Source organism: Lissotriton vulgaris, chromosome 3_1 (assembly GCF_964263255.1).
Source record: "Lissotriton vulgaris chromosome 3_1, aLisVul1.2, whole genome shotgun sequence".
Lineage (NCBI taxonomy): Eukaryota > Metazoa > Chordata > Amphibia > Caudata > Salamandridae > Lissotriton > Lissotriton vulgaris.
This window is the reverse complement of record NC_141689.1, coordinates 1,342,850,476-1,342,869,378: the sequence shown is the minus strand read 5'-3', so window position 1 is coordinate 1,342,869,378 and position 18,903 is coordinate 1,342,850,476. Positions and strand designations below refer to the sequence as shown.

The 18,903-nt window shown below is 43.6% G+C and overlaps 1 protein-coding gene across 1 annotated transcript in view; it reads right to left on the bottom strand.

The window, feature by feature from the left end:
* Positions 1-18,903, bottom strand: part of FRAS1 (Fraser extracellular matrix complex subunit 1) — a 1,404,104-nt gene that overhangs the window by 777,749 nt on the left and 607,452 nt on the right. Inside the window, exon 12 of the mRNA XM_086961814.1 lies at positions 8,556-8,761. Coding sequence (XP_086817940.1) covers positions 8,556-8,761 — 206 coding nt within the window. The remainder of the gene's footprint in view (positions 1-8,555; positions 8,762-18,903) is intronic.

Below are 18,903 nucleotides of genomic sequence, written 5' to 3'. Positions count from 1 at the left end.
TTTCTCCCCCTAAAAAAATACAAAAAAAAATATAAAACTGTTTTGAAAAGCCAAAAAAAGTTCAAAAAGTTCAAAAAACACAAAAAAAATATAAAACAACAAAAAGAAGAAAAAAAAAAGTTCTTTTTAGAACTACCTCCAATTTCTAAATAAAAACTTAATTTTTTAAAAACTCTGTCATCTTTTTTCCTCATATTACGCTCCCTGGGCCGCTCCCCGGTGCGCGTACCGGGCGCTTCCCCCGCGCAAAACGAAAAAAAAAAATATTTTAAATGCCCCGCGGGGCCCTTTTATAGCCCCCACATCAAACCTAGGGGGTCAAGGGGGGGTCTACCCTGCCCCCTTATGGTCATTTCCCTCTTTGTTTTGCCCACCTCTCGTGTCTCGATCCTACCGAGACACATATATATGGAATATGCTACTTACCAGTATGCATCTGTTCTTGGCATAGAGGGCTGCAGAGTGGTACATTATGAATAGATCGCCATCTGGTGTTGGGCTCGGATGATTGCACTTTGTTTTTCTCTTGGAGAGTCTTTTGTATCTTGGTGACTCCTCCCTTGGTTGGTAGTGCGCATGGGCATCGGCTCCATCCTTAGATTGTTTTGCCATAGTAGGGTTAGATGGAGTAGTATGATAGAATACAGATAAGAATGCCCATGTAAGTGTATCTAAATAAGATAATGTTGGAACAGACACAGGTTTCCGGGGAGGCTGGGAGGGCATGTACCACTCTGCAGCCCTCTATGCCAAGAACAGATGCATACTGGTAAGTAGCATATTCCGTTCGAGGCATATGGGCTGCAGATGGTACATTATGAATAGACTATACAGCAGTTCTCTCCCTAGCGGTGGTTGCCCATGTCTGTTGCAACTGTCTGAAATAAAGTTTTTAATACAGTTTGTCCCACTCTAGCTTGTTGTGTTGTGTGCACATCTACACAATAGTGTTTTGTGAAGGTGTGCGGAGTAACCCAGGTAGCTGCTTTGCATATGTCATCTAGTGGAATGTTTCCCAAAAATGCCATAGATGCTCCTAGTTTACGTGTAGAGTGAGCTCTAGGAGGAACTGTTAATGTTCTCTTTGCTTTTAAGTAGCATATTTGAATGCATTTTACAATCCATCTGGCAATGCCCGCTTTAGAGATGGGATTGCCTTTATGTGTAGGAGAAAACGCAACAAATAGCTGTTTTGTCTTTCTGAAAGTTTGTGTTCTTTCTATATAGTACAATATTGCCCTTCTAACATCCAATGTATGTAGGGCTCTTTCCGCTACTGTTTGTGGTTTTGGAAAGAAAACCGGTAATTCCACTGACTGATTGATGTGGAATGCAGAAATTACCTTTGGTAAGAATTTTGGGTTTGTTCTGAGAACCACTTTATTTTGGTGTAACTGCATGAATGGTTCTTGAATAGTAAAAGCCTGCAACTCACTTACTCTTCTAAGTGACGTGATAGCTATGAGGAAGGCCACCTTCCATGTGAGGAATTGTATTTCACACCTATGCATAGGTTCAAAGGGTGGCCCCATTAGTCTGGTAAGTACTATGTTGAGATTCCAGACTGGGGAAGGTGGTCATCTTGGTGGAATGACTCTTCTGAGTCCCTCCATGAAAGCTTTAATTTCTGGTACTTTAAACAGGGAAAGATGTTGCCTGTTTTGTAGGTACGCCGCTATGGCTACGAGATGAACTCTGATAGAGGTATATGCTAAGTTACATTGCTGCAAGTGTAGTAAATAGCAAATGATTTGTTTAGTGGATGCGTCCAGAGGGTTGATGTGCTTACTGTTACAGTGTATAGCGAACCTCTTCCATTTTGCTGCATAGCATGCTCTGGTGGTAGGACGTCTTGCTTGTTTAATGATTTCCATACATTCTGGTGGTAAATCTAAATATCCAAACTCTATGACCTCAGGAGCCAGATCGCTAGGTTCAGTTGTTTGGGATCTGGGTGCATTATTTCTCCATGGTTCTGTGTAAGATGCATGGGTAATAATCTTAGTTTTTGATGTGGCACCTGTGAGAGTTGTAGTAGCGTGGTGAACCACGGCTGTCTTGCCCACGTGGGTGCCACTAGTATCATTGTCATTGAGTGTTGCTGCAGTTTCCGAACCAGTAACGGAATTAGTGGGAGAGGAGGGAAAGCGTAAGCAAATCTGTTGGACCAATTTATCCATAGTGCATTGCCCTGGGACCGTTGGTGTGGGTACCTGGATGCGAAGTTTTTGCATTTTGCGTTTTGATGATTGGCAAACAGATCTATCTCTGGTTGCCCCCATTTCTGGAAGAATGGCTGCAGTATTTGGTCGTGCAGCTCCCATTCGTGTACTTGTTCTGACTGTCTGCTTAGGATGTCTGCTATCTGATTTTGAACTCCTGGTAGGTGTTCTGCTAACAGATAAATCTTTTGAGGAATGGCCCATCTCCAAATGTCCTGTGCTAGTTTGGATAGTTGGAGAGAGTGTGTCCCCCCCTGTTTTTGAATATAATACATTGCAGTCATGTTGTCTGTCCTGATCAGGACTGCCTTGCTTGTTATTTGCATTTGGAAAGCCTTTAGTGCTAGAAACACTGCTAATAGTTCCAGGTAGTTGATGTGCAGTTTCTTTTGCTGCACACTCCACTTCCCCTGCACTGTGTATTTGTCCATATGCGCTCCCCATCCGGAGAGCGATGCGTCCGCTGTTATTATCACTTGTGGAATTGGCTCTAGGAACGACCGTCCTTTGGAAATGTTTTCTGTGTTCCACCACTTCAGAGAGCGATACGTCCGGTCGTTTACCAACACCAGATCTGTAATCTGACCTTGAGCCTGATTCCACTGTGTCGCTAGACACTCCTGTAGTGGACGCATTTGTAGCCTGGCATGTGGTATTAGCAGTATGCAGGAGGACATCATGCCTAACAGTTGCATAAACACTCGTGCTGGTAGTGAGTGTTGTGGTTGAAACCTTTGTATTAACCCGACCATTGTTTGTATTCTGATCGGATTGGGGTATGCTATTGCCTTTTCTGTGTCTATAGTAGCCCCCAGGTATTGCTGAATCTTGTTTGGTTGCAGGTGTGATTTTTTGTAGTTCACCGTAAACCCTAGGTGGTGCAGCAATTGAATTGTCTTCTGTGTGTTGTGAAGACATTCTTCTTGTGACTTGGCCTTTATTAGCCAATCGTCCAAGTAGGGGAAGACATGTATTTGTTGTCTTCTTAGGTGTGCTGCCACCACAGCTAGGCATTTTGTGAACACTCTTGGTGCCGTTGTGACCCCGAACGGAAGGACTTTGAACTGATAGTGTTGTCCTTCCACTACAAACCTTAGGTATTTTCTGTGGGCTTTGTGAATTGGGATATGAAAGTAAGCGTCTTTTAGATCCAGTGTAGAAAGAAAGTCCCCTTTCTTCAGTAAAGGGAGTACCTGTTGGAGCGTAACCATGTGGAAATGTTCCGAATTTATGTAAGCATTGAGAGGTCTGAGGTCCAAGATTGGTCTTAGGGACCCGTCTTTTTTGGGGATTAGGAAGTATAGAGAGTATACTCCTGTCCCTTGTTGATTTTTTGGGACCTTCTCTATTGCATGCTTTTGTAGAAGTGCTAGTACTTCTTCTTTTAACAATGTCAGATGATCTTGATGCATTGGACGCTGTTTGGGGGGGATGTTTGGTGGGGTAGCTGTGAGTTCTAGGCAATAACCATGTTGGATAATCTGTCTCACCCACTTGTCTGATGTGATGTTTTCCCAGACAGGTAGGAACTGTGATAGACATCCCCCGACCGGTGTTATGTGGTCTGGGGGGAGTTCTATGAAGTCACTGTTTTGGGGTTGAGGCATTGCGGTTGTTATTATTTCCGCGGCCTCTACCTTTGTTGTTGTTACCCCTGTAATTACCTCTTGAATTGCCCTTGGGTGATGTAGGTGTGAAAGAGGTGGATTGCTGATTTGTTCCTGTATTTTTTGAGCCCCCTCTATAGGTGGATCTACGAAAGGAACCTCTTTGTGTTGGCTGTTGCAATGCTCCCATTGACTTCGCCTTTTCTGTATCTTTTTTCATTTTTTCTAAGGTCTCATCTGTGCTTGAACCAAAAAGTGTCTTTTGATCAAATGGTTGGTTCAATAAGGATGTTTGTACCTCCTGTTTGAATCCTGAGATTCTAAGCCATGCATGTCTCCTTAACATGACACTGGTGTTGATGGATCTTGCTGCAGTGTCTGCTGCGTCTAGGGCGCACTTAATGGAAGTATTAGTTATTATTTTACCTTCCTGTATTAACTGATCTGCCTTTTTCTGATGCTCTTTGGGGAGATGTGTGATGAGTTTTTCTAATTCATCATAATGTGCCCTGTCATAACGTGCAAGTAGTGCCTGTGTATTGGCTATGCGCCAGCTATTTGCCGCTTGTGATGCTACTCTCTTGCCTGATGCATCTATTAATTTTGACTCTTTATCAGGTGGAGGAGCCTCTCCTGTAGATAATGAGTTTGCTCTTTACGAGCGTTTGAAACTACAAGCGAGTCCAGAGGTACATGCCCTTTGATAAATATTGGATCCTTTGGAGCCGCCTTATATTTCTTATCAATTCTTGGGTTTAACACCCTAGCCCTCACTGGGTCTTTGAATATCTCTTCTGTGTGGCTGAGAAGACCCTTTAACATAGGAAGAGTACCTGATGTTCTTTGTGCATTAGGTAGCGTTTCTAACAGGAAATCCTCTATTAGGGGTTCTGTATGTATATCTACTTTATGATATTTTGCTGCCCTATTAATGAGCTGTACAAACCCTGTGTTATCATCAGGTGGTGAAGGCTTTGAGGGATATAACTGTGGGTCGTTGTCCTCATCTGACCCTACGTCATAATTTTCCCATGGGTCATCCTCCTCTGGGATGGTTTCATCATCCCCTTGAGGTTCTCCCTCCCCTGTATCACTGTCTACATCTGACTGAGGTGTAGATGGTCTTGGTGTGGAAGGTGTAGGAATATTTGGCATAGTGTGAGGAATAGGAGAAGAGGGTGTGACTTTAGGTCGAGGAGAAGCAGGAGGAGTTGTATTTGTACCCAGTGTTCTCCTTTTTGAAGGAAGAGATTTGTCTTCTGTCTGTTCATTCTTTCTCTTCTTCGTCACTACTTTGCCAGTTTGCGGATCGATAAACAAAATCTTTTGTTTGGGATCTGTCTGTTGCTCCTGAATCGGTACCGAAGGCCTTGGTTCCGAAAGGTGCTTATGTTTTCGATCGTCAATGTTCGGTGTTTTCGGCACCGAGTGTCTACTCGATTCCGACTTCCTGGGTATCGAGTGAGTCTTGGACGACGAATCATGTTTCTGTTTCGACATGGAATGTTTCGATGCCGAGCTTTCCCTTGTATGAAGCTTCGGTGTCGAAGTTGATGTCGACCTTTTCTCGGATCCGACATGGTGGGAGTCCGAGTGTTTCGGTTTCAGTTTCGGTTTCGTTGCCGGGCCCGAGGGCGGGGCGTCGGAAACTTTTTTCTGCGGTTTGACCGGGCTCGAAGGCGGGGTCGTTACCACACGGGGTCGGTTTTTCGGTAAGGGGACGTCGTCACTCACGGTTTGTTGCACGTAGAGTTGTTCGACCTCCGACTGGTCCCCTTCCGACCCCGACTGATCCTCATGATCCTCTTCTTCCTCAAGTTGCTCGTCTCCGAACAGCTCCGGGATCGCCTCCGACTGCATTCTGGAAAACTCGTGTCTTCTAGCCCGACGATTTCTAATCGTTAGCTTGGAGGAGAATGCTGCGCAGGCTTCGCAGTCCCTGGATTCGTGTTCAGGCGACAGACAGAGGTTGCACACCTCGTGTAGGTCCTTGTGTGGGAACTTAGCACCACACGTTGGACATTTCTTGAATGCAGTCCTTTCCATGAACTCCGGGCTTGACTACGCCGAGAAAGGCCTCCTGTTCGTCGACGTAGATCAAAGTTTTTTCTTCGATGTTGAATCCGTAACGCTCCGGAATGGAAATGAAACGCGTTCGATAACAATACCGTCGAATTGGAAAGGGAATACGCGCCGATAAATCACTTTTTCCTGAAGTTGATCTGGAGCGTCTCGATCCTCATCCGAACCCAATGTCGGAAAAAAACCAATCTAAGGATGGAGCCGATGCCCATGCGCACTACCAACCAAGGGAGGAGTCACCAAGATACAAAAGACTCTCCAAGAGAAAAACAAAGTGCAATCATCCGAGCCCAACACCAGATGGCGATCTATTCATAATGTACCATCTGCAGCCCATATGCCTCGAACATATATTTCACCAAACTTCCCCTTGCAGAGAAGAAATGAGTCGCACATTACAACGAGGCTTGCATCCATTTTACTTTTATTCCGTTAGCAATCCGACATGTTTCGTTCTCTCTCAGAACTTTTTCAAAGGTTGTGCTTCACGGATATAGGTCACCACTGCTGCTGATCTTTAACCTGACTCAGGTGTACTTGATTTATTATGTCGCCCTCGATGGAACGCCCTCAATGAGCTGCTCTGCATTCTGGTGCTTGTAGTTCTTAGTCTTTCTTTTTGCTGTGATTCTGAGATGCAAAGTTCGTTGTGCCACTTGCAATTACCTACTTTTGAGGTTTGCTGTGATCCATGCCAAAGCCAGTCTTTGGCGTCGCCTGTCCACCCTGAGTCGCTTTTCGCGGTATACAAAGACGGTTCCTGGCGGGCGAACAGTTGCGCACTTGCTGGAAGTGCGTCCTCCTTATATATATATATATATATATATATATATATATATATATATATATATATATATATATATATATATATATATATATATAATAAATACAAATATATCTGATTTGAAAAAAGGAAATCCAATTTTACCCTATTTGCAGGTTTTAAAACCAGAAAAGTGAACTGCAAAGCTAAACCATGCTAATCTGTCAAAAGCCAAAGTGCTGTGTAAATGAGTACCTAATGTGCAAAAAGAGCAAGTATATAAAATAGCAGCAGAACAGAAGATCTTATAAAGATAAACCTCATATGTATAATCATACTCTTAAGAGCTCAAATGACAGTCATATAAATGTCATAAACAAACTCTCATGTAAGGAGTTAGAAAAGAATGAAAGAAATGTGTCTCTCCATGTTAACATTTCAAATATGCAAGGCAAATTACAAAAGATTATAAAAAGTTGTGAAGATCCTCATCAATGTTCAACCCATTCGGAACTCTAATATCAAGGGTCAAAATAAAATGAGTTTCTTTCTGTCTGAGTAACTTCCTACGATTTCCACCCAGTCCGAGGTTAGGAACGGAACTTAAGACAGTATATTCTAAGTCCTTAAGTTTGTTATCATGCACGGACTTAAAATGTCTGGCCACTGGATAGTTGCTATCTGAATTGACAATGGCCCTAACGTGCTGCAAGATGCATTTATAAATGGGAAGCTTTGTGCTGCCAATATATTCTAGATCGCACATACATTTAAGTTTGTATATGACATATTCAGACCAACAGGTCAGATGTTCCTGTATTGCGATCTTTTCCTCACTAAATGCTGTAGAATAGTGAGTACTGTTCTTAGCAAATGTGCAAGCACAACAAGATTTTTTAGGTAGTACCTCTGGCATCGTTCTATCCAGGGCATCTCGCATTGAGGGTGCCCGTCTAAAGGTAATTGCTGGCTGGCTAGGCATAATACGGCCCAAGATATTATCAGTCAAAATAATGGGCCATTCAGAGCATATAATAGGATTTTCTAGAGTACAAAAAGTTGTTATCAGGCGAACTGGACATTCCTGAATGTTATCAGTGCCTGGCCTATTGGTTTCTTTTAGGCTTGTCTGTAATAGCGCATCCCTGTGTCTACCCTTAGTTTTGAGCAGGGCTTTGTCTAATATGCTCTTCGTAGAGCCTCTTAAGAAATCTCTGAAAAGCTTCCGATAGACACTTTCAAGCAACTGTTTCACAACTGCAAATACGACGAATTCGAATGAATTCACCGTAGGGAATACTGTTTATTGTATGCCTCGGTAGTGTCTTTCAGATAGGAAGGTAAACCTGTTACATGGGGCTGGAGAAAAAAAGTCAACATATTTGGAAAGACTCATTCATGCTTCCTTGAGCTGAGATAATTGGCCTTCCAGGAACTGGAGTAATCATCTTGTGGACTTTCGGTAGAAAATAGAGGACCGGAGTAATTGGATGTTCTACATTTAGAAATTTCGACTCCTCTTTTGTTAATAGCCCTCTCCTCTGCCAATGGTGGATTTTTTTACGAGTTCTTTCTTCACTTTGTCGAATTTCATTTTTGGAAGATTGTATGTAGCAAGATGTATCGGATAAGTGTCTTTCTGATTCATGTACGTGTACACACACACACAGCGCTGCACACACACACACACACACACAGCGCCACACACACACACAGTGCCACACACACAGCGCCGCACACACACACAGCACCACACACACAGCACCACACACACACACACAGTGCCACACACACAGAGCCACACACACAGCGCCACACACATTGCGCCACACACACACAAGAGATTTTTGTTGTCTTTGTCAGAGTTCAATTTTCACTTACCTCTTCTCCTTTTAAAAATGTAATGCATGATTCATCTGAGTTCCTCCTCTCCTCGAAGTCCTGCACGACAGCTGCAGTCAGAGCCTGAGTGCAGCACCTTACTGATGACTCAAAACTCAAGTCTCCAACACGAAAGATTGGAAGGTTGAGGACACTCTCCTTTTCTCTAATTACATATAGCTCCTTGCCAAACTGCATACTAGGTACTAAGGATAAAATAATTATTTTTTTAGTGTTACCATGATGTGCAGCAGAGGAGGATAAGGCATACAAAAGCACTTTGTAGAGCATAAAACATCATCCAACAAAACATTAGCTCGATATTGCAGAACTGTGTACTATCTAGAACAGTTTTATACTGGATTATAAAGCAGCTAGTGTCACAAATGTAATTTTCCAGTTCAATTGGCTGTGCAGGCATTTACACCATTTTCTTTAGACAAGAGCCCAGAGGTATTGAGGACCCAGGCATGTCCTTTTAAAAGCGCGGTATGATGGATTTTGCCGCTAAGGTTTGATTTAAGATATAGAAAATGTATAAAAACATTTCAGCTGATTTAGGTCAAGGATTTTGTTGCCATTTGTGAGAAAGTGCCCTCTTTCTTGCATGGTATACCCCCACTTGTTGCTGAATTGCTGATGTTTGACTGACTATGCCCTGGGCTCCTGCTAATCAGGTACCCAGGGCCTATGTTCCTTCCCTAAAATTGCATTGAAGCCTAAACCCAATTGGCATCTCTGGCCACATGTCAACCCCTGCTAAATGGTACCACAGGTACCCAGGGCACTGTGACCAGAGAAAGCCTCTAAGGGCAGCAGCACTTATTGTGCCACCCTTAGAGGTCCTGTGCCCTGACACACACACAATGCCTTTGCAGGCTGCATGTCTTGGTGCAGAACAAAGTGAAGAGTCGACATGGCACACATCTCTGTGTGCCATGCCCACAAACCACTGCCCTGGCATAGATCAGTCACTCCTCTGGCAGGTTGCACTAAACCAGTGGTGAGGGTACAAGTGCATGAGCCCTGTACCCCTACAGTGCCCAAGTCCATTCTTGGGCATTGTAAGTGCAGTGCTGCCATTAAGAGTATATGGTGCTGGGAGTTTGACATTACAAACTCTACAACACCATAATGGCTGCAATGAAGACTGGGAAGTTTGGTATCAAACTTCTCAGCACATTAAACCCACACTGATGCCAGCGTGGGATTCAATGTAAAATGCACAACAGAGGGCATCTTAGAGATGCCCCCTGAAATTCAACCAACTTCTAGGGGCAATGAGGCCTTTGACAGATGTTTGGCGGCCTGCTCTGCCACCCGAGAACTGCCTCTACTGATGAGGGAAACAATCCCGAAACACGAGCCATGTCTCGTGTCCAGAGATAACTACACTTCAAGTACTTACTTGCACCGATTGTGGTGAAACACTTTTGAACTTTGGACTCGTTTTTTGAAATACTTGCACTGCATTGACCATGATGCAGAGGGGCGATACGGCGGAGTGACTAGCAGTGTGCTCCCATCTTCTATTTCTACTACAGTGGCTCCCGTGAGCCATCCAAGCGGACAAGCTTTTGGAGACGCACCTGCGCGCCGGAGGAGCAACAAGGCCTTTGACGGATGTTTGGCGGCCTGCTCTGCTACCCCAGAACTGTCTCTGCTGATGAGGGAAACAATCCCGAAACACGAGCCATGTCTCGTGTCTAAAGATAACAACACTTCAAGTACTTACTTGCACCGATTGTGGTGAAACACTTTTGAACTTTGGACTCGTTTTTTTAAATACTTGCACTGCATGGACCATGATGCAGAGGGGCGATACGGCGGAGTGACTAGCAGTGTGCTCCCATCTTCTAATTCTACTACAGTGGCTGCCATGAGCCATCCAAGCTGACGAGCTATTGGAGACGCACCTGCGCGCCGGAGGGGCAACGAGGCCTTTGACGAATGTTTGGCGGCCTGCTCTGCTACCCCAGAATTGTCTCTACTGATGAGGGAAAAAATCCAGAAACACGAGCCATGTCTCATGTATAGAGATAACTACACTTCAAGTACTTACTTGCACCGATTGTGGTGAAACACTTTTGAACTTTGGACTCGGTTTTTGAAATACTTGCACTGCATTGACCATGATGCAGAGGGGCGATACGGCGGAGTGACTAGCAGTGTGCTCCCATCTTCTATTTCTACTACAGTGGCTCCCGTGAGCCATCCAAGCTGACGAGCTTTTGGAGACGCACCTGCGTGCCGGAGGGGCAACGAGGCCCTTGACGGATGTTTGGCGGCCTGCTCTGCTACCCCAGAACTGTCTCTACTGATGAGGGAAACAATCTCGAAACACGAGCCATGTCTCGTGTCTAGAGATAACTACACTTCAAGTACTTACTTGCACCGATTGTGGTGAAACACTTTTGAACTTTGGACTCGTTTTTTTAAATACTTGCACTGCATTGACCATGATGCAAAGGGGCGATACGGCGGAGTGACTAGCAGTGTGCTCCCATCTTCTATTTCAACTTCTAGTGACCCGACTGAGTGGCTGCTTAGGCTACCACCAACAAACAGGTTTCTGGACCCCTGGGTCTAGAGCCTGCTGCTCTCGGGGGCCTGAAACAATGCGCATCCTGGGACGAGGTGCCAAGACTCCTCCCCCACGACGGGAAGGGTTCACGAAGGGGACGCATCAAAAGCATGTCGAATTTGTGAGCTTCCCCAGACCATTTGCTGCTTTCAGCAACTGGTCCCCACTGGTTCTACCCCCCACTTTGGGCGGGAGAAACAGCGGGAAAAACAAGTGAGGAAAAGAGGTGTGCCCACCTCTGCCAACTCTACACCGCAGGTGGGGAGGCAAATTGGAGCACTACTCCCAGTCCACGCCATCTTGAAGATGGGGGGACCTAGCCAACCAGAGACCGGTTCCTGCCTGGGTGGCACGATAGGGGGTGTATTCACCCCAGGGAAGGGACCCCGTGCAGCCACGCCCACTGACTTAGCCCCAGCCCTACAGGCCTGTCTCCCCTCGAACCCGCTCCTGCGAAATCCCAGTGTGTCCTGCAGCCAGCAACCTTGAAAATCCCAGAGGTCCTGCCTGTCTTCACGTCCAAAGACTGATTCTCCCGTGAACACCAAATTTGTTTAAATGCAACCTCTGGCAGCAGCCGGAGACCACGAACCCAGCCCACTCTGCACCCGTCAAACCCGTCCCGAGCGGGAAAACACCACTGGGGTCACCCTGGCGCTCCTGAACCGAGATCCGGCGACCCCTAACCTGCCTCAAGCCGATGCCTGCTTCCTAAATCTAGAAGGCCCCCCTGACCACGACCCAGAGCTTGGAAGAAGATCCAAACCCAAAAGGCACGCCTGCACCCGACACCCCACGGCCTTGTGTGCCCAAATCAACTGTGCCTAACCAACCCTTAACTTCCCAACTTACCTCACAGAGTGGTGGTCGCACCCAGAAGCCCTTCGTCTCCCTGCCTGCAGTGCTTTTGCAAACCAGAGGTACTCTATTGTTAACAGCAGGACACCTGACCTCGAAACAGCACCCTGCACCCGGCTGCCCCAGTGCCGCTGAGGGTGCATCTTTTGTGCTACTTTGTTTCCCCATTTGCCCTGACCGAAACCCTAGGAGCTTTGCTCCCATAACCCAGTGGCCTGCTTGCCAGCAGCCACCAACCGGATGCACCCTATTCCGCATTGGATAACACTGGGCCTCAATACTCTGAACCCGGCAGCCCTAGTGTCGCTGAGGGTGCAACAAGAGTGCATCACTGATCCTGGGGACCCCTGAGTCTAACCCCAGAACCTTAACTCCCACAGTCGATAACTGAATGGCTGCTTAGGCTGCCACCACCAGAAATGTTTCAGTACCCCATAACCACCATAACTGAGCTGTGCTTATCTCCGGGGTGACGCAAACCATATCGTCAAAAAGAGCCTCGTGTTTTGAATCCATTGCCTGCCCAGTTCCTCTTACAACTGACTCATTCGAAGGCGTAGAATAGTACCAAGGGAATGCGTGAAGCCATCATCCCTAGCACGGAATTGAAGAGGCGAGAAAAAAGGGAAATTTTCCTCGCACTAGATGGGCCAAGTGCAGTAATCTGGTCAGTCTTTCTGGAGTTGGATATGCTTTCTTAGGCACTACTTCAAGGGTAGACCCTAGGAACGTTATTCTTTTGGATGGCTGAAGGGCTGACTTTTCCGGATTCAGGGTAACCCCCAATTTGCTAAAAAGATGAATGCAGGCGTTGGTTGCCCTATGTGCAGATTGATGGGAAGATGCCTTGACGAGCCAATTGTCAAGCTATGTAAACACTTGTTTTTTTCCTGTCTCAAGAATGCAGCTACTGGTGCTAGCCACTTTGTGAAAAAGCAAAGGGCGGACTTGAGGCGTGGATGTATCGGGACGTGAAAATAAGCATCTTGGAGATCTAATGTTTTCATAGAATCTCCCTGCTTTAGAAATTGTAGGATATTTTGGAGTGTGACCAAGCAAAATGTCTATTTCCAGAGATATTTTTTCAGTTTTCTATAGGTATCCATTTCACGGACTTCTTCCGGTCTAAGAATAAACGGGAATAAAAACCTTCCTTTCTGGTTTCTAGCGACTCGTTATGGCCCCTTTGCTGAGCACGGTCTGGACTTCTAACCTGAGAAGATGCAGATATTTTGTCGGGGACTTCTGGGACAGAGAAGTGAAAAGACTTCCCTTGGGTAAGAGACTGTATAGGGATGCCCAAAAGTTTAGTCTTGGACACAAGGCTTCACAATGCAAAGAAATTTAACAATAAAACAATTATATAAAAGTATCGAAATGTATTCAAACATACAGTAAAAACATGTTAAAGATCATTGTCATAACATAAAAGAACCGCTCCTCCACATTGAATAAAAGGAAAATAATCAACAATTTCACAATTTATACATATTAAAAATACCTATCATGAAAAAAGTACAATTGAATCAACTTCCTATGTGTCTAAAGAAGAGATTTTTTAGAAAAGAGAGACATACAAACACTGAGACATAAACAATTTGTCTTTCATCAAGTGCACATCAAAACCCTCTTTTTTTGGGACCCACTCCGACATGATTTTTTTCTTATATTCTTGGAGTAGGTTGGGAAATTGGAATGTGCGATGCTAGGCGTCGACGCGTTTCGATGGTTTAGTTTATTCATATACCATCTTTATCAAGACTACTGAATATGGTTGTCTCTCCTGTATGGGCACTGGATGGTTGCCTCTACCAACGGATCCTGTGGGTAAATATACTAGGGTCAGTATTCAACATTAAACCCAGAATTGTAAATGACATACTTTAGTTTTGCAAACAGTTCCATCATTTGATATAATTATCACTAGTCTTATGTCCTTAGACTAAATGTACATCGATTAGCACATAGTCCCCACCTTTGATAGAAAGTGACTGTACATTTTATACGAAACTTTTGATTGTGGCACATCACATTTCAATTTGATAACATATTTGCCCAACCGATACCACTTTATGCTTCACCATAGGTCCAACACTTATGAGGGCGGCCATAGGCAAAACCCCCTCCCCCCAAGTGGGAACCCAGGGTAAGGAGTTCATTCTTGTTTGCCTTGTTGGGGGTTGGATCCCTTCCCCGGCCTACTATCTGGGATATAAAACAAATATATGATAGATCCCCAGAGATTTATAACCCAGGGGCTGAAGACACTGTATTAGATTGTATTTAGAGATACCTTATTCCATGTTAGATTCTCTGGACACAAGATATCGATTCCTTTTTATGGTGTCGCATTCTTTCACCAAAGGATTTCTTAGAATCTAAAAAATATATATATGGAGTATATATACTTCCGCGTTTCACGCTACTCAAGCCTCGTTTTCGTCTTGTTTGCCTGACGTTGTTGTCGTTTTGCCTACATTGTTTTTCCAAATGCTTACCATTTTATCCTTTAGACTTACTCATTGTTATAAATTTTAATTTTATCAAACACCCTGAATTAATTTTATAAAAACGGTGAGCATGTCTCAAAGAAAAAAAGGTTTTTTTTGATTATTACATTTCGCCTAATTTTATTTGATTTGAATGTGTTTACCGCCGCGGACATTCAGAATACCATAGTTTACGGCTATACTCATTTGTCTAAACATTATATTTCTCTTAACTGTTTTGTGATATCAGTGGAGGGCTTCTTTACTAACCAGATATTATTTTCATCCATTCCTCTCTGGAGTTTAAGCCCTTTTCTATGGTGTCAAGATGACATATGAACCATTGTTCACGTCTTTTCCTAATTGCCTCAAGATTCCCCCCTCGTCTACTAGCAGTTATTTTTTCCAGGATGAACCAGGTAAACTCATTACATCCATGGTTTTTTTCATGGTAGTGCATCGTAAGTGGAGCATTTTCTTTTTTGTTTTTGATTGCTGAACGGTGCTCCAGAAGTCTGGTTCTGAGCTCCCTGCCAGTCTCCCCCACGTAGCCAAGACCACATGGGCAGACGAGCAGGTAAACCACATTTTTACTTCTGCAGTTATTAAGACTCCTTGGTACGAGGGTCTTTTGGTTGAAGGTTAATTTGTTTGACACTATGCAGTTGGGACAAATTGAACAGGTTCCACATTTGTGGTTCCCAATTGCCTTCTTATTACCAGTTATAGTGGTTTGTGCACTGTTACCTGGATTTTTGTATGTCCTAACTAGACTATTTTTAATAGTTTTATTCCTCCGGAATGAAAATAATGGCTTGGTTAGTGGATTTGTCAGACCATTGTTTATTATTTTCCAGTTTCGATTTACTATATTTGTAATTCTATTGCTTAGATTTGAGTATTGACTCACAAAGACTATTCTGTCTTGGGTTTTATTGTTTCTAATTTTATTGGTATCCAAGAGTTGCTCACGGTCATAATATCTCGCACGCTTGAGGGATTGTTTAACTAGTTTTTTAGGGTATCCTCTCTCATATAATTTTTTCTCCATATTTTCAGCATGTTTGTAAAAGTCAGTTATGCTAGTACAATTCCACCTTAATCTTAGAAATTCCCCGAAGGGGATATTGTCTTTTTGAGTTCGTGGGTGGTTGCTTCGATATTGCAGAAGGGTATTTTTGTCTATGGGTTTTGTAAAAAGTTCTACTTCAAATGTTCCCTCTGATTCTTTGATCTTTATATCTAGGAAGTTGACACTGCTGTAGCTGTAACTTGCCGTAAAGTTCAAGTTCTTGTCACCCAGATTAAGCCACTCTAAAAAAGATATTAGATCCTCACTGGCACCGCTCCAGATAAAAATGATATCATCAATGAAACGGTGCCAGTGGGATATGTTTTCAAAGAATGGTGCCAGCTCATTGTATATATGTTTTACCTCAAATTGGCTGACATATAGGCAGGCCAGACTGGGGGCACAAGTGGCCCCCATGCTGGTCCCCTTTACTTGTTTAAATAGCTCATTCTTGAACAGAAAAATATTGTTTTTTAGTACCAGTTCTACACACCCAAGAATGAAGTCCATATTGCCTCCCCCTAGGTCTTCGTTACTTAAAATGGAGGATAGGACCTCAATGGTGTCATTTTGTGGGATGTTGGTATACAGAGCCTCGATATCTAAGGTGACCAGCAACTGGGTCACCTTATCGAAGGCCTCCCCCTGACTCAGTCACAGCTCGAGACAACGACGGACAGAGCGGGGTCTCACATATCCTGAGCCAGGTCCAGGAAGAGGTGAGGTCCACTCCCCGGAAGTACTGGCAACTAAGTACCAGCTTCCGAAGCGGAGTCCGCACAGAAGAAGGAACACTATATCCTTTTCTGTTGTTTTCCACTTGTGTGTTTTTTGTATAATTTTTTCACACACGTTAATACACATATATAGGCAGTAGCATATCTTAGAACAGAGACCCTGAAGAAAGCCTGAGGCATCCTCCTCCGTGGCTGAAACATGTTGGTCCCTTCGTAGTTATTTGTTACCACTGCGATGATTTTGCTAAACTGTTCTTGTTTTTAATCAGGAAGGGGCTAACGCCCATTAAATGTTTTCTGTTAGTTCCCTATCCTATTTTAAATCACCACTTTTTCTTTTTGCACTGCACTTTTCCCATCGAATCCACATCATTTGGGATATCTGTGTGATTGTGGTCGCTATCCGAACCATCCGAGAGGGTATGCATGTGATCTCAATGATCAAGAGACACAATACCCGGCAAGGATTACCAAATGATAATATTGATCTTACAAGACTTTGATGGGAATCCTAACAACTGGGGTGACTCACGGTTACAGGTGTTTCATTTGTTGGCGATTTGGTCTGTTACTCATTCTGTGTATTCCTATAGTACTCATTAGACATAGGTCTTACATTAGCAAACACATATCTGGTTTAGCTCTTAGACCCCTAAGTCTATTGTGTATAAAAGCGACAACAACGTCAGGCAAACAAGAACGAAAACGAGGCTTGAGTAGCGTGAAACGCAGAAGTTAGTAGAAGATCAGAGACGCGTCACCATGGTTACGCGGATCGCTCTCGCGGGTAAACAAATTGAACACAGCTGCTATAACTCAAGATCGCCCAATAAGAGAAGCTTTAAGAAAGTACAAATAAGCTGCAAGGGGAACCCCCAATCACTACCTTCCTGAAAACAAAGACGCAAGAGAAAGGACGGGAGTCGGGTGCCGTTACCAGAAAATACGCGGTTCAAGGTAAGCTAAACAAGAGCCCCTGCCGCTAACTAACCGGTAAATCTCAAAACCATCCGACTCTAATTAATGCACCGGCTATATCAATCCCCGTAGGAAACCTCCACCCCAACGTAAGAATACAGCGCATCGCTCCGTATCTAGGACCGAATGCGAGGTAAGCCTATTTAACCGCCGTGAAACAAATGTCAGATACAAGTCGTGAGGTTAGCAACATAAAATCCAATCTCTGTTACAGGCTAAAACCTCGTGCAGCAGACCAAGCGAGATACTCCGGTCTCCCGACTCCAATACATCCGTTGCTTGACGCTTAGGTAGGTGCCTGGAAATATGTAACGCACTACAAATTAGTATCCAAAACATAGCGTATAACTTACAGAGCTAAATATCTATTGCAGTACAATTTTTAAAGACGAAGTACGCAACCCTGGGATTTCCTGCTATTTCCTGAAAGGCGAGTTGTAGATCCAAAGATACAACGCCATTGTGGAGCCAAGAGTGAGGTAGCTTAATATTCTTATTAAGCTAGATGAGCAACAAAAATAGAATTAAATAATTATCTAAATAAAAATAATATCCTTTCTTTGAATCCATCTATAGAACCCTAGAAGTTATTATTCCTGTTGGGCCACAGAAAAACAATCAATATCAGCGCACAAACTTAAAGTAAACAATAATGAGGCTATAGATGCATATATGGTATTGTTGAGATAAACTATAACCGTCCAAATTAAACTCCATATATATTTTTTAGATTCTAAGAAATCTTTTGGTGAAAGAATGCGACACCATAAAAAGGAATCGATATCTTGTGTCCAGAGAATCTAACATGGAATAAGGTATCTCTAAATACAATCTAATACAGTGTCTTCAGCCCCTGGGTTATAAATCTCTGGGGATCTATCATATATTTGTTTTATATCCCAGATAGTAGGCCGGGGAAGGGATCCAACCACCAACAAGGCAAACAAGAATGAACTCCTTACCCTGGGTTCCCACTTGGGGGGAGGGGGTTTTGCCTATGTCCGCCCTCATAAGTGTTGGACCTATGGTGAAGCATAAAGTGGTATCGGTTGGGCAAATATGTTATCAAATTGAAATGTGATGTGCCACAATCAAAAGTTTCGTATAAAATGTACAGTCACTTTCTATCAAAGGTGGGGACTATGTGCTAATCGATGTACTTTTAGTCTAAGGACATAAGACTAGTGATAATTATATCAAATGATGGAACTGTTTGCAAAACTAAAGTATGTCATTTACAATTCTGGGTTCAATGTTGAATACTGACCCTAGTATATTTACCCACAGGATCCGTTGATAGAGGCAACCATCCAGTGCCCATACAGGAGAGACAACCATATTCAGTAGTCTTGATAAAGATGGTATATGAATAAACTAAACCATCGAAACGCGTCGACGCCTAGCATCGCACAATCCAATTTCCCAACCTACTCCAAGAATATAAGAAAAAAATCAGGTCTTGGAGTGGGTCCCAAAAAAAGAGGGTTTTGATGTGCACTTGATGAAAGACAAATTGTTTATGTCTCAGTGTTTGTATGTCTCTCTTTTCTAAAAAATCTCTTCTTTAGACACATAGGAAGTTGATTCAATTGTACTTTTTTCATGATAGGTATTTTTAATATGTATAAAT